Raw genomic sequence first — 14,029 nt, 5'->3', positions numbered from 1 at the left:
TTTCACCTTCACTTTTGCTAAATATTTATTGTAGCAACTGGTACATTTCTTTCCCTCCTCCTTTAGCTATTCACTTCCTAAGGGCTGCGGCTATGTCGGGTTTACATGTTATGTTCTCCAAATTCAACTCCACAGATATGTGATTAAAGTACCAGGCTTTATGCTAGATGTTGCTGGGATTACAAGAAGATGCGCCCCTACCCACTGGGACCTCAGTATTAAGGAGGCTGACTTGCACCAGTTACTGGCTCATCTGTGGCCTGACAATGATTAAGCGTTGTCAAGTATAAAGTGCTAAAAGGAGAGGCCAGTGTGGAGAGAGGGGGCTCAGAGGGATGCCAGAAAAGCAGCTTGCGGGGGGAGGTAGGGTTTGGAGTCAGGAGAAAGGCTCTGGGTGAGAAGGCAGGAGACTCCATTCTGACCTCCTTTGAGGACACGCTAGGTCCTGCTGGCCCAGCCCCTAAACTTCCTATGCCTGCTTTCCTACTGGTAACCAGCAAAGGCACAGGCAGAATTAAAACGAAAGAGGGCCTGATTATATCATGTAAGAAATTTGCAAATCTGTAGACAGCTTGGTCCAAGGGAGTAGACAAACCCTGACCCGGAATCAGAACACCTGGGATTTGGTCCCGATTCTGCTCTTGCTAGCTTTGTGGTCTTGGACAGACCACAGCACCTCTCTGGGCCTGAGTTTCACCAGAGGTAGAATGGCAGTAATAAAGCCTGCCATGGCTAGCTCCCAGGGTGGTTGCGAGGGTCAAATGCAGCTGAGATTGAGTTGGGTGTGCGGGGAAGAAATCAACAGGATCCCTGACTGGGTGAAGAGGAAAGGAGTAAGGAGGTTGCGACTGAAGCTGGCCAAGCAAGAGATGAAGAAAGAAGATGGGCTGGCCAGAAGAGCAGAACCTGAGAAGAAAGGCAATATTCAAGCCGCACTGTGAAGTGAGAGTGTGGATAGAGCGTATGAACATCGGTGATATGTTTTTCCAGCTTACGAATTGCTCATAACTTTGCAGGGCAGACGTTATTTGTCTGTAAAATGAAAGTGATCATGCATTTGACCATTAAAGGTTATGTCTAGCTGGTTTGTGCCATGTCAGTCCAGCACGTCATGGGCCTCCATACGGCACAGGCCAGACACACTGTGATACCAACACAACCAGCATCACCCCGGCCCTCTTGTCTGCCAGGTCTCCCTTTAGGGCAGGGTCCTCTTTATGTTCCCGGTCCCTGGCACAGAGTAGGCCCTGCACAAATGTCTCTTGATTATGTCTCCACTGAATTTTGAAAAGGACTTGGTCCTGTTAGGTCTTTGGGAAATAACAGAGAAGATATCTGTTTGGAATTGGATAGGAGTAAGTTTTCTTGAGGGTAGAGTATGACCTTCCTAGATCTATCACACTATTTTATAAATTTGAAAAACTACCATTTTAGGGCTAATTTCCCAAAATAAGAGTCGACCATAAATAATTTTTAAACTTTTACTAAATCATTTAGACTTGAAAGAAGTCACAATAGTTAACACACTTAAGTGTGTTCTGTACACCACCAACCCAAATGGATTGAGTTCAGAATTTTTATAAATAAAAAATAAACATATTTACAGTGAAAAATAAAAACATGTTAGCAAGTTAGATGATTAAACTATTATTTATAATCAGTTTTGGAAAAGTACCAACCTACAGGATTACATATGAGACACTTGAGAATTTATTAGGTCTAAAAAGTCCATAATTGAAGAAGTTAGTTGTAATATATGATTCATTTCTTACTGCGGCTTTTTTCTTCCCCAAACCAAAACTTTCGACCAATTTACATAAAAAGCTTCATTCTCCCTTTATCGGAGGTAAAAGTACAAAAAGCTCCTAAAATTCTCCCTAGAACCATCTAAGGAATAAAGCTATTTAACGCTACAAAGGTCACTATAAAACTAGCTCGGGACATAAACCATTATACAATTGTGCCACTTGTCCTCCAAAATAGTGCAGATTCCTAATTTACCCACCAGGGACAAAAACGGAGTCAGCTTTTTTGGAAATCAGTTTCATAACCACCACCGTATCTCTAGAAAGCATATTTCTAGAACAATATAGTTACCACATATAGGGATTTTCATTCTTCTGTAGTATAAAAATATTTTCCTTTTAATTCTCTCTGTATTTTAGGGATTGCTTCCACGTCCCTAGGCAAAAGGTGAGGGCTATAAAGCGTGGCCAGCCAGTTTCAAGAAACCAACGAAGAAAAAGGACCACACGCGATCGAGTGATAGCCCTCTCCTCGAGTAGCGCAAAAATCAAGAGTTGGCTCAAATTAGGTGACGCCCCAAAGTCCAGTTTAAATTTCACTTAGAAAAAGTAGTCCAAAACAAAATTGAGCAAAGAACAACATTCTCAAGTCCACGATTTTGGAAAGCCACATGTAAGAGGAGGCTATTCTGTGTCACGTGTTCGGAGTTCGGAACAACTTAAGGCTAACTGCTCGGCAAAGGGCTCTGGGAGTTGCTGGGCTGTCTGGAAGGTTTTGTTCCTGATGAGCTCACGGAGCGAGACCTCTGTCTGAGCACTGTTTTCCCTGGAAACTCCAAGTCCTCAAACACAGCATTTTCAATGATGTTTGTAGCTTCAGGCCGTTCCATGGGGGATGGAGACAGCATGTCTTGAACCATCACGTGCTGAAATATAAAAATTGTTTTGTGATAAAAGGGTCAGGTTTAGACCACTAAACAGTCCCCTAAATCAGGAGTCAACAAAATTTTTCTGTAAATATGTTGTTTGCGAGTCAGTTTCCGAGGTGACTTCTCAACTGTGCCACTCAAGTACAAAAGCACCCACAGACAGTCTGTCGACAAACAGGCATGGCTGTGTCCCAGTAAGATGCTATTACAAAATTAGGGAGCAGGCTGGATTTGGCCTGTGGCTCATAGTCTGCAATCCCTCCCCCAAATACATATGGACCATTTTGGGGTAATTGGTTGTTTTCTAACATATAATAAAATAAATCACATCCTTGAAGCACAGACATAATCTGACTTTAAAAATTAATTCATCTTGCAACTGCATATAAATCTACAATTATCTGAATAAAAATTTCAATTAAAAAATAAGCATGCCAGAGATCAGTACCTAACACCTTTTCTTGATTTTTTTTTTTGAACCCCTTTTAATGTATTCTTAAGAGCCACCCTGGGAATTTACTCATCAACTTTACAAAACACGTAATAACAAAATAATCTTTAGTGAAACATATTTCATTTTACATTACTGTATCTCTATATTATTATAAAGTTCATGTTTAATGTAATCCTTCATTATACTTACAATATTGAAAGATAAATTTAGACTTTTTCCAGTTTGATAATTAGCCCACAGTCTAACTGACTTCAACTTAAGAAAATTGAAGATTTATCAATGTATAAATTTTAAAATGATAATTTGTGCACCAAACATATTACTAAATAAATAAGAGCTGCAAAAAGACACTTAAAAGTTTTCATCATCAAGACCAGCTTAATTTTCCCTTCCCACTCTTCTGAACCATTACTGTGTCCCTTTGAGTGGCTGAACCCCAACACACATAAACAAAGGAAATGAGTGCCTTTTTTTTTCTTTAAAGAAGCCAATTTTTTAAGATCTCTCCCCAGTTCACTAAGATGAAGAGATTAATGGCACAGTCCTAACAGCAACTCTAATCCTGTGAGAGTGCGCTAGGAGTTCAGCTGTACTGAAGGCAAGGTTGCTGCAGTTTTCACATAGGATCGTGCAGCGTGGAGCACAGGGCCCCGGGCTGAGGCCAGTCTTTGGTTTTAACAAGTTGTGTGCTCTTGGAATCAGCTTCCTTTCCTCTCTTGACCTTTGGCTTCCTCATCTGTAAAATGGGAAACCAATGAACTGACTGCTAAGGACCCTTTAGGTTCTAAATATGATTCTGAACAAAATAAAAGATGAGAATTATACAAACCTCACGAGGATATTTCTGAGTAAATAGTGGTGGAAATTTGAGATTTCTTACATCGGTTAAGATCTAAAATGGAAGAAAAGTGTTACTTATCTTTAAATCTGTTTTGACATATGGATCTGTTTAAACATAAAAATATTTTTTGATGCTCTAACAGAGTGCCTAAGAAGAAAGGCTGGATATTAAACAGATGGAAAACTTATCAACAGCATTTCTTAATTTGATAATCTACACAAAAGTGCTTCCTGAGCACATATGTAACACCATCAAATTGTCAAAATCTAGAAAATAATTCAGGTATAATTATGTTTGAATTGAATATATGATACTGACACCTGGATTTTAACTGAACTGGATTTGTGTCAAAAACAATTCAATCACTCATGAATATACGTTTGTGTCCTTAAGTGGGTAACTTTTCTCTTAGTCTCCAAGCTCTGTGTATTTGATATGAAAGGGTATATTCTTTTTCTTCTTTTTCTTTTTCTTTCTTCTTTCTTTTTGAGCGAAGAAAACCGGGTCAATTGTGCTAAATACAGAGTATAAAACTAAGCTATTGAAAGTTCATTGGGAAATTTTCATACAAATTATCACTCTCTTTATGTTCCAGTTTCCTTATCTATAAAACAGGGGTAACTGGGCCCACTTTGCATGATTGTTTTGAGAATTAAATGAGGTAATTTATTTAGCACAATGCCTGATATTCCTTTTATAATGACAACAAAAATAAGTTTTGAAAAATGAAATAAAGCAAATATGTCTTCATATTTCCTGAGAAATAAGCTGGAGTGTACTTAAAAAACAAAAATAAGGACTGGGTTGGCATTTGTTACTTTGCACTAATGGAAAACAGAAACTTCACTCGAAGAATCTATGCTGCAGGCCCTGGAGGGGAGGGTGTCACTGGCTAATAGGTAGGTCATACCAAAGTAAGCACAGATAAATTAGCCTTGAGTGTGGACTCACAGAATTAATCACATAACATTTTTATTTTAAAACTTAGAATTTTCAAAAGACCTTGACCATAATTCAATGGGGGAAATGGAAAGTCTTTTCAACAAAAACATAAGCATAAAAGAAGAAATTGATAAACTGAGCTTCAAAATTAGAACTTGCTGCCCTTTGAAAGACACTACTGAGAAAATGAAATGGTAAGTCACAGACTGGAAGAAAATAGCCACAATGCATGTATCTGGCAAAGGGCTTGAAAAGACGATGAAGGTCATTAGTCATCAGAGAAATGCAAATTTAAATCATAATAGGATTCCATTATCCCCCTATTAGAATGGCTAAAATTTTAAAGACCAAAACATAACTGTTGGCAAGGATGTGGAGGAAATAGAACTTTTAGACACTGCTGGTAGGAATGTAAATGATACTTTCTTATAAAGTTAAACCACTCACCACATAGCTTATCCATCCTACCTGGGTAATTCCCCAAGACCAATGAAAACATATGTCTACAAAGAGACTTGCTCACAAATGTTTATAGCATCTTTATTCCTAAATGTTTCTCAATAGATAAATGGATACATGAACTGTGGTATATAAATATACACAGAGTGGAGTATTAATAATGAAAAGGAATGAACTACTGACATCCTGAGTAACATGAATGAATCTCAAAAACTTTAGGGTGAGTCAAAGAAGGCAGACACGAAAGAACATATACATGGTATGATTCCATTTAAGATGAAATTTTAGAAAAGACAGAAAGCAGATGAGTAGTTGCCTGACATAAGGGCAGGGGCTGAAGGAAAGGGATGGATTGGGAAGGAGCACAGGGAAACTTTCTGGGTGATAGAAATGTTCTATATTCTGAATGTAGTGGTGGTTATGTGGTGTATAAATTTGTTAAAACTCATCAAAATGTACATTTAAAGTGGGCACATTTTATTGTCTGTAAATTATACCTCAATAAAATTGATTAAAAAGAAGACCTTGGTCAAATCATTGAATAGTCTGTTTTACATTCCCTAATAGGATTTCAGAAGAGAGTTCTGGCTAAACATGGCAGATTTTTGACTACATTTGCAGTAAACAGTTTCACTGAAACAAGTGCAAAAGAATGTACAATATATAAATAATGTCTATAAGAATGAGTGCAGTGGAAGAAAAGATCACATTTTTGTTAGAAACAAAGTAGATGGAAGCATAGCAACTACCTTAGCAGAACAGAGGCAGGAAGACCAGGGTGCCCACAGGGGAGAATGTCTATGAAGAAGGAACTGACTAGCTGTGCAGAACCTGAGAGTGTGGGGGTAAGGCTCAAGGATGACAATAGGAGAATTATCTGAAAGTCTGCAGACAGAGTAATATATCCCCATATGAACATATGAGGTTCATTCTCCGGAGAAACTGAACCAAGGAAGTCCAGACTTAGAGTCACTCAATAGAGAGGAATAAGAGTGTGCTGGGACGTGGGCATGAAAACAGTAGGATGAAGTGAAGATCTGCCTGCTAAATAGTAAGATAATCTCCATCCCCAGCCCTCCACTACTCTTTCTCAGGGAGGAGAATGAAGCCTTCTTCTTTGCAGAAAATGACTGGTGCTAGAAAAAAGGCCTATAGATGCTGACAGGTGGGGAGTTCTCCCCTACACCCCAAGGTAAGAACCGGATTGCAGCCCTTGCTGTGAAGTCTACTTCTAGTCGCCAATTTAGAGCCCAATTCTTAAATATGAAAAACAAACATTTCAAAAACCCAGAGTTGAGGTCTTGGTGGGGAGGGCGGTAAGTGCGACTCTAAGGAGCAGCAGGGGAGTTCTTTGTGGCGATGGACAGCTCTGTATCTAGACTGCAGGGGTAGTTACACAAATCTGCACCTGAGATCAGATAACACGGAACTATACACACACGGTACCAGTGTCAAATTCCTGGTTTTGATATTGTACTACAACTATGTAGGATGTAACCATTAGGAGAAATTGGGTGGAGGATACACTGAATCTCTCTGTATTATCTTTGCAACTTCCTGTGGATTCATACTAAGTTCAAAATAGAAAGTTAAAAAAAAAAGAATCCAGAGGAAAGAGACACCATAGAAAGAAGAAAACTTAAAACGTATACATACACATAACTGAGATTCTCAGAGATAAGTGAAGATCCTGAATCCATGTAAAAAGAGTGGAATGCTATAAAGAAGGAACAATCATGGACAATAAAAATTGGATTGTCAACATAAAGAAGTAATTAGGAAAGCTGGAATAACAAGTTAAGGAACTCCTGCAAAGAATGGTAAAAAAAAAAGACAGAAAGATGGAAAATACGAGAAAAAAACAAGGCATTTATAGGATTAAGTCAGGGGTTCCAGGAAAAGAAAAGAGAAAAATTAGGGAAGAACTTATCAAAGAAATAATATAAGAAATTTGCTAGAACTGAAGGATTCACTTCTTCTAACTGAAAGGAGCTGCCAGGTGTTACGTACAGTGAGGGGGCTGGAATCAAGCAAAGGACTGAATCTTCTAACAGCACTGATAAAAATAAAGCTGTAAAAGCTTCCAGAAAGAAAAAAGCAGGTCAAACAGATCCCATATAAAAAGATCAGGTATCAGAATGGTGTCAGCTTTGCAATAGCAGCAGTGGAAGCTACGAGGCAATGAGGCAATGCTCTCAAGGTTCTGAGGGCAAGTATTTCCACCTAGATCTGAACCTGGGCAATTTATCAATTGTGTGAGGATTGAATAAAACACCTTTTCAGACGCCTGAGGACTCCAAAAATTTCTTTCTCAGGAATTTACTGGAAAATGTGCTCTAGAAAAATACAGAAGAAAACTACATAGCCTAGGAAACAAGGGATCCAACCCAGGAGAGTGGGGAGGTATATTCTTGGGTGACGATTTATAGAAGGTCTGGCGGATAATCAGTACAGACTGGAGGACAAAGGCTTTGGGAAGAAGGACTCTAGAGGGGGGGAAAATATATATATACACACATATACAAAATATTTACATATATATAATGTATAAAAGCTATATTGCACAGAGAAAATGATATGTAACAGATTTCGAACATTTATTTAAAATTACAATAAAGGTTCATAGAAAACTAAGCAATTGCGAAATGGCAATTCTGAAAAAGATGATTGCATCAGAAAGAAAAGAAAGTCAGAGTACATTATTTGGTCTAGCATAGAACAATATTCGCATGAATTTGCATAAATACCTACTATTCATTTAACCAACATTTTTACATAACTACATTTTCATTGAAATAAAATTCACATAAATAAAATTCACCGTTTTAACCATTTTACAGTGTATATTTCAGTGGTTTTTATTCTATTCACAATGTTGTACAACCATCGCAACTATCTAATTCCAGAACATTTTCATCACCCAAAAAGAAATGTTGTACCCAGTAAGCAGTCACTCTCCTGTCCTATCTCCCCCTAGCCCTTGGTAATTACTAATCTACTTTGTTTCTATGGATTTGCCTATTCTGGACATTTCATATAAATGGAATCATATGATATGTGACCTTTTGTGTCTGGTTTCCTTCACTCTGTATAATGTTTTCAAGGTTCATCCATGTTGTAGCATGCATCAGTATTTCATTCCTTTTTATGGATGAAAAATATTCCACTTGGTGATCTAGTAATTAAGATTCGGCACTCTCACCACCACGGCCAGGGTTCGTTCCTGGTCATGGAACCGCACTACCCATCTGTCTGTTGTCACACTGGGGAGGCTGTGTGTTGCTGTGATGCTGAAAGCTCTGCCATTGGTATTTCAAATACCAGCAGGGTCACCCAGAAAGGACAAGTTTCAGTGGAGCTTCCAGACTAAAGACAGACTAGGAAGAAGGACCTGGCCACTCACTTCTGAAAAAATTGGCCATGAAAACCCTGTGAATAGCAGCACAGCAATGTCTGATACAGTGCTGGAAGGTGAGAGGATGGCACACAAAGACCGGGCAGGGTTCTGTTCTGCTGTACACAGGGTCACCAGGAATGGGAATTGACTTTACAGCACTAACGACAATATTCCATTGTATGGGTATACCACATTTTGGTTTTCCACTCATCAGCTGATTGACATTTGGGTTGTTTCTACTTTGTGGCTATTATGAAAACGCTACTATAAACATTTGTATACAAGTTTTTGTGTGGACCCATGTTTTCATCTCCCTTCAGTATATACCTAGGAGTTGAACTGCTAAGTCATATGGTAATTCTACGCTTAACTTCTGAGGAGCTGTCAAACTGTTTTCCGTAGCAGCTTCACCATTTTACATTCCCACCAGCAATGTACGAGAGTTCCAATTTCTCCACATCTTTGCCAACATTTGTTATTTTCTGTTTTTTTTTAATTACAGCCATCCTAGAGTGTGTGAAGTACTATCTCATTGTGGTTTTGATTTGCATTTTCCTAATGAATAATGATATTGTGCTTATTGGCCATTTGTATATCTTTGTGGAAATGTCTATTCAAATCCTTTGCCCATTTTTTAATTAGGTTGTCTTTTTGTTGTTGAATTGTAATAGTTCTTTATAAATTCTGGATACTAAAACCCTATTGGATATATGATTTACAAATATTTTTTCCCATTCCCTGGATTATATTTTCACTGTCTTGATAGAGTCCTTTGATAAACTTATAACTACATAAATTTTGATGCCATATGATTCCTGATCCTTTACATATGTTGGACCTATTTTATTTTCCTTTCTGGAAGCTTTTACGGCTTTTATCTCTGGTGTTCTGAACTTTAGTCATTTTGTTCTTTTTAATTTTCCTCTTTCTTTTTTTCCCCATTTATTGTACAGAACGGTTGGTAGGTCCTTTCAGTTAGAAGACAGGAGTCCTTGGGTTCTATGTCAGAACTACGTCATCTTTTAGTATAGCCAGAAGTCAACAGGTAAGGTCTAAAACTGATAAATTAAGAATGATGACAAGAGCATAAACTTTGGAAATAAGGAGGTAAGCACCAAGGACAACAGATACAACAGTTGAGGGTGACCACTTATGAAGGATGGGGAAGAATGTGACAGAGGCCTACTTTTAAAAGACTTGCAGTGCTATCTTCCTTAAAAGCCATGATCATGGTTCATTTTGAGAAGAAAAAAAAACTAATTATGCTTAGTTTGCCAGCTTTTAAGTATACAAGTGTGTGGCCACTTGTATTCTGGAAAATTCTTCTCTGACCAACCACTACCGTCACTCCCTCTCTAACCCCCACCCGCATTACCCTGTAATTCCCTTAGCTTTGCACTTACTACAAATTTATTGAGTGCAAGATATTAAGTTATGATGAATTTAAGCAACAAGAAATAAACAACTCAACTAAATAATTTTTGAATATTGAGCTTTAAATGGAAACAAATAGTCCACAAATCCTTCCTGTATAGCTCACATGACCTCTTCCATTTCTAGTTAACTAGTCTGCTGGTATTAAGAATAATTTACTCTTCTTTTAAAACTCTTTCTCGTAAATTTTAGACTATTTCTTTTTTCCACCTTTTTTGAGGAGGGGGGAACTTACCCTGACTCTCTCCATCTGAGTGCCAAATGGGTATAGCAATTCAAATAGGATGAGGCCTAAAGAAAAGATGTCCACTTTGTGAGAGTAGTTCTTTCCATGAATCTGAAATCCCATATAAAGAAGAAATATTAGCAAAAAATTAACAGAGACAGTACAATTGGTAACATGGCATTAGGGCATCCCAGAGTTAATTTAGTCCCTTCTTGGTTTAAATGTAATTGCATATGTAAAAATGTTAGCAAAGAGTTAATAACCTCTCAAGCCTCTTTTCTCCAACTCTCTACAGCAAGAGTAATTAAACTACTCAGCATTACAGAAGGAAAGCCCAGCTATAGCTCTGAGATATGCATCAGAAGAAAAGGCCGGCAGAAACCTGGAGCCTTGCAATGCTAAAAAACTTTGTGGGAGCCAGTAAAAGCTGCTCCACTACCCCCAGGTGAAGTTTTTCAAAGAGAACACTATCTAAAGTAAATCTCTCATTTCTAATCATCTTAGTCTCACCCATTTTTATGAGAAAATCTTCATTACTCCAAACCACTAATCAACTGTGGTTAGCCCTCATTGTGGCACTTAATTATGGACTACTTTGCATTCTTAGTTGTATTTTTCATGTGTATATTTCTTATTCTCCACAACTAGATTATAAAGTCCTGGAGGGAAGGGAATGCTTCTTTTGTATTCCTACCATCCAGCACTGGGCTAAGTATAGAGAAGGCACTCAATAAACACTGATTTGTTAAAATGAACAGATGAATTACAACCCAACTACTCTATTAAACAAAGCCTCATTCAAATTAAAAGCGACCTCCTGGGACTCAGAAGAACCCTTTTATTTGTGAAAATTACTTTAGGCACATAATTTGACATTTGGCAGAGGCTAAAGAAGGATGTCACTTTGGGAATGCTCCACACCAGCATTTCCTAACTGGGGGAGTCAGAAGGTAGTAGCGGGCGATCAGAAGCCCTGCGCAACTCCTCTCTAACCCACACTTGGTACCTGTCTCCCTGTTCCTCCCATGAGCTAGTCTGCCTCCATGCTTACAGAGTATCAGATGGGGAGATTCAATGACGGTGTCAGCTGCATCACCGTCCTCTCTCCCCTTACCTCTTATCCCTGGGGTTTAGGAAGCATTCGAGGAAAACATGTTCAAAAACAGCTTACAGGGGTACAGTGAAAAGGACACCCTCCTAGACTGTTTGGAGAATATAAACTAACATACCTTCATGAAAAGCAATTTGGCAACAAATGTTTACTCCCACTTAATGGTCCTATTTAATTTCATCCACCCTAGGGTAGATGGACATGTGGACAGAGACTCTGTACGCAGGGATAGTTATCTAAGTGATGTTCCTGAGAGCAAAATTTACAAGTAACCAAAACGTCCAAAACTAACGTTGAATAAATTGCTTAACAGAGAGAATACTATGCAGTTGAAAATATTTTCTAAGAACATTTAATAATGTGAGAAATGCTTACATTTTAATACTGTATCCAAAATTGTACGGATTAGAATCACAATTTTGTTTTCCACAATAAGGTATGTAGAAATAAGATGTGTAAATATACGCATAAAAGGAAATAACCACTGTTAATGTTTTAGAGCTTTTTTTAGTAAATTTTAGACAATTTTTTCTTTATACATTCCTATATTTTCCACATTCCCTACATAGAGGATAGGTTAATATATAATGTGAAAAAAGCATTATTTAATACATTTAAAAAAACAAATGCAGGCTCATGAACACATAAAAAGTGATCTTTACAAAATATCCAAAAAATAAGGAATTAAGTACAAAATCTCAAGGGGGCAGAATATGATACACCCTTTTAGAGTTTACATTGGTTGTTGCATCACTGTGCAATCACAACCAAGAACAAAGTAACTGTGGTCTCTGCTCATTTTCTCCTAAAAGGATAAGAAAATTCAGAGCTTTGATAAAAACTATTTTAAAGCAATGTTTTAGAACAACTTCTGAGGCTTGGGGAAGACAATCCATACAACGTATTTTGAGAGACTTTTTAAAAGGATGTTTCATAAAGTGACAGTTTCTGAATTTAAAGAGGATTATTAAGAAGAGAATTACGACTGTCTATTTTTAATCACCTTATTTTAACTACTGTACACTGCCATGACAAAATTTCTACAGCTATCCTTGACTTTCTAGGATCTTCAACAATAGCAAATATCACTTGTCATCAATCTGTTCCTCACTTAGATGGCAACCCTTGCCTCCAACACACACCCCACCCCCCCCCAGCTGCAAACTAAAATATAGTCAGCACAGCAGTGTATGTGAAGTGGCAAAGACTACCTCCTTTTCAGAGGAATTGTGGATATTCCTCTTTGATGGTGCATCAAAACTCAGTAAGTGATAGTTTCTTAAGTCGTTTGCCCTGTGGAATCTGAAACCCTATCATTAAACGTTTTGTACTCTGTTACGTTAACATCCTTGGCCCATTTTGCACTTTGAAGGGATCTTTTACCCATCCATTACCCAATGGATCTCATGATTTTGTAACACTGTGCATTAGTAATTTGGAAACTATTGGTTCCCTAAATTAGGCAACTTTTCCAAAAGTTGTCACAATTCATTACACCATATTTAAAAAAAAATCTCTTTGATTAATATCACCAGCAGTCTCTCCAGAAAAGACTTTAAGTATTAGGAAACCGTCAGGTTCCCAGTGGTGAAGAGTTGAAAAAGAGTCTCTTAAGGAGCGAGCCCAGTGGTGCAGTGGTTAAGTTTGCAAGTTGCGCTTCGACGGCCTAGCGTTTGCCAGTTTGGATCCTGGGTGCAGACCTACGCACCGCTTGTCAAGCCATGCTGTGGTAGGCATCCCACATACAAAGTAGAGGAAGATGGGCACGGATGTTAGCTCAGGGCCAGTCTTCCTCAGCAAAAAGAGGAGGATTGGCAGCAGATGTTAGCTCAGGGCCAATCTTCCTCAAAAAAGAAAAAAAAGTCTCAAGTGAAAAAAGCAGGTGCAGAAATGTGTGCATAGTATGCAAGCTTTTGTGTTGTGGAGGGAAAGATAGATATTATTTGCTTACATTTACATAAAGAAACTTTGGAAGGATGTGCAAATAACGAATGGGGACAGTAGGCGGAAGGGAAGTGGCTGGTGGGGACTAGGCAGGTGAGGGATGGGTGGGAGGGAAACTTTAAGCTTCTTTTTGAACCATGTGAATGTGCTACCTATTGAAAGTGAATTTTAAGAAGGGAAACATAAAAATACTGGCAATGGACATCAAAGCCAATTAACTATATGTATCAATGACTTGTGAATATGGATACCAAATTGAAATTGAATTTTACATTCAAACCCAAACTGTGTTCTTAGTAAAAGCTCCATAATTTTAAATATAGTGGTCATAATAAGCCAAGTCTGTAACTCCCACGTGATGTTAACAAAGAGCAGGAAATGGAAGATGGTAAGAACTGAGAAAGAAAAGATGAGAGTAAGGATTTGTATTTGATGTATCTAAATCCAGATCCTAACTCCTAAATAGAATTAAAAATAATATTTCTACCTTCTGTATCACTGCAGAAGATAAATGCAAACTACAACCAAAGGAAAGGGTGTGGAAACA

General features: G+C 38.0%; 1 protein-coding gene across 1 annotated transcript in view; it reads right to left on the bottom strand.

The window, feature by feature from the left end:
- Nucleotides 1-1,467: 1,467 nt before the first annotated feature.
- The window catches only part of EIF2AK3 (eukaryotic translation initiation factor 2 alpha kinase 3), a 68,492-nt gene continuing 55,930 nt past the window's right edge, over nucleotides 1,468-14,029 (bottom strand). The window contains exons 15-17 of the mRNA XM_014852775.3: nucleotides 10,437-10,538; nucleotides 3,958-4,020; nucleotides 1,468-2,671 (exon numbers count right to left, since the gene is read on the bottom strand). Coding sequence (XP_014708261.1) covers nucleotides 2,471-2,671; nucleotides 3,958-4,020; nucleotides 10,437-10,538 — 366 coding nt within the window. The 3' untranslated portion in view covers nucleotides 1,468-2,470. The remainder of the gene's footprint in view (nucleotides 2,672-3,957; nucleotides 4,021-10,436; nucleotides 10,539-14,029) is intronic.

Source organism: Equus asinus, chromosome 6, assembly GCF_041296235.1.
Source record: "Equus asinus isolate D_3611 breed Donkey chromosome 6, EquAss-T2T_v2, whole genome shotgun sequence".
NCBI classification, from domain to species: domain Eukaryota; kingdom Metazoa; phylum Chordata; class Mammalia; order Perissodactyla; family Equidae; genus Equus; species Equus asinus.
Note: the sequence above shows the minus strand (reverse complement) of the source record. Positions and strands in the feature narration are given on the sequence as shown.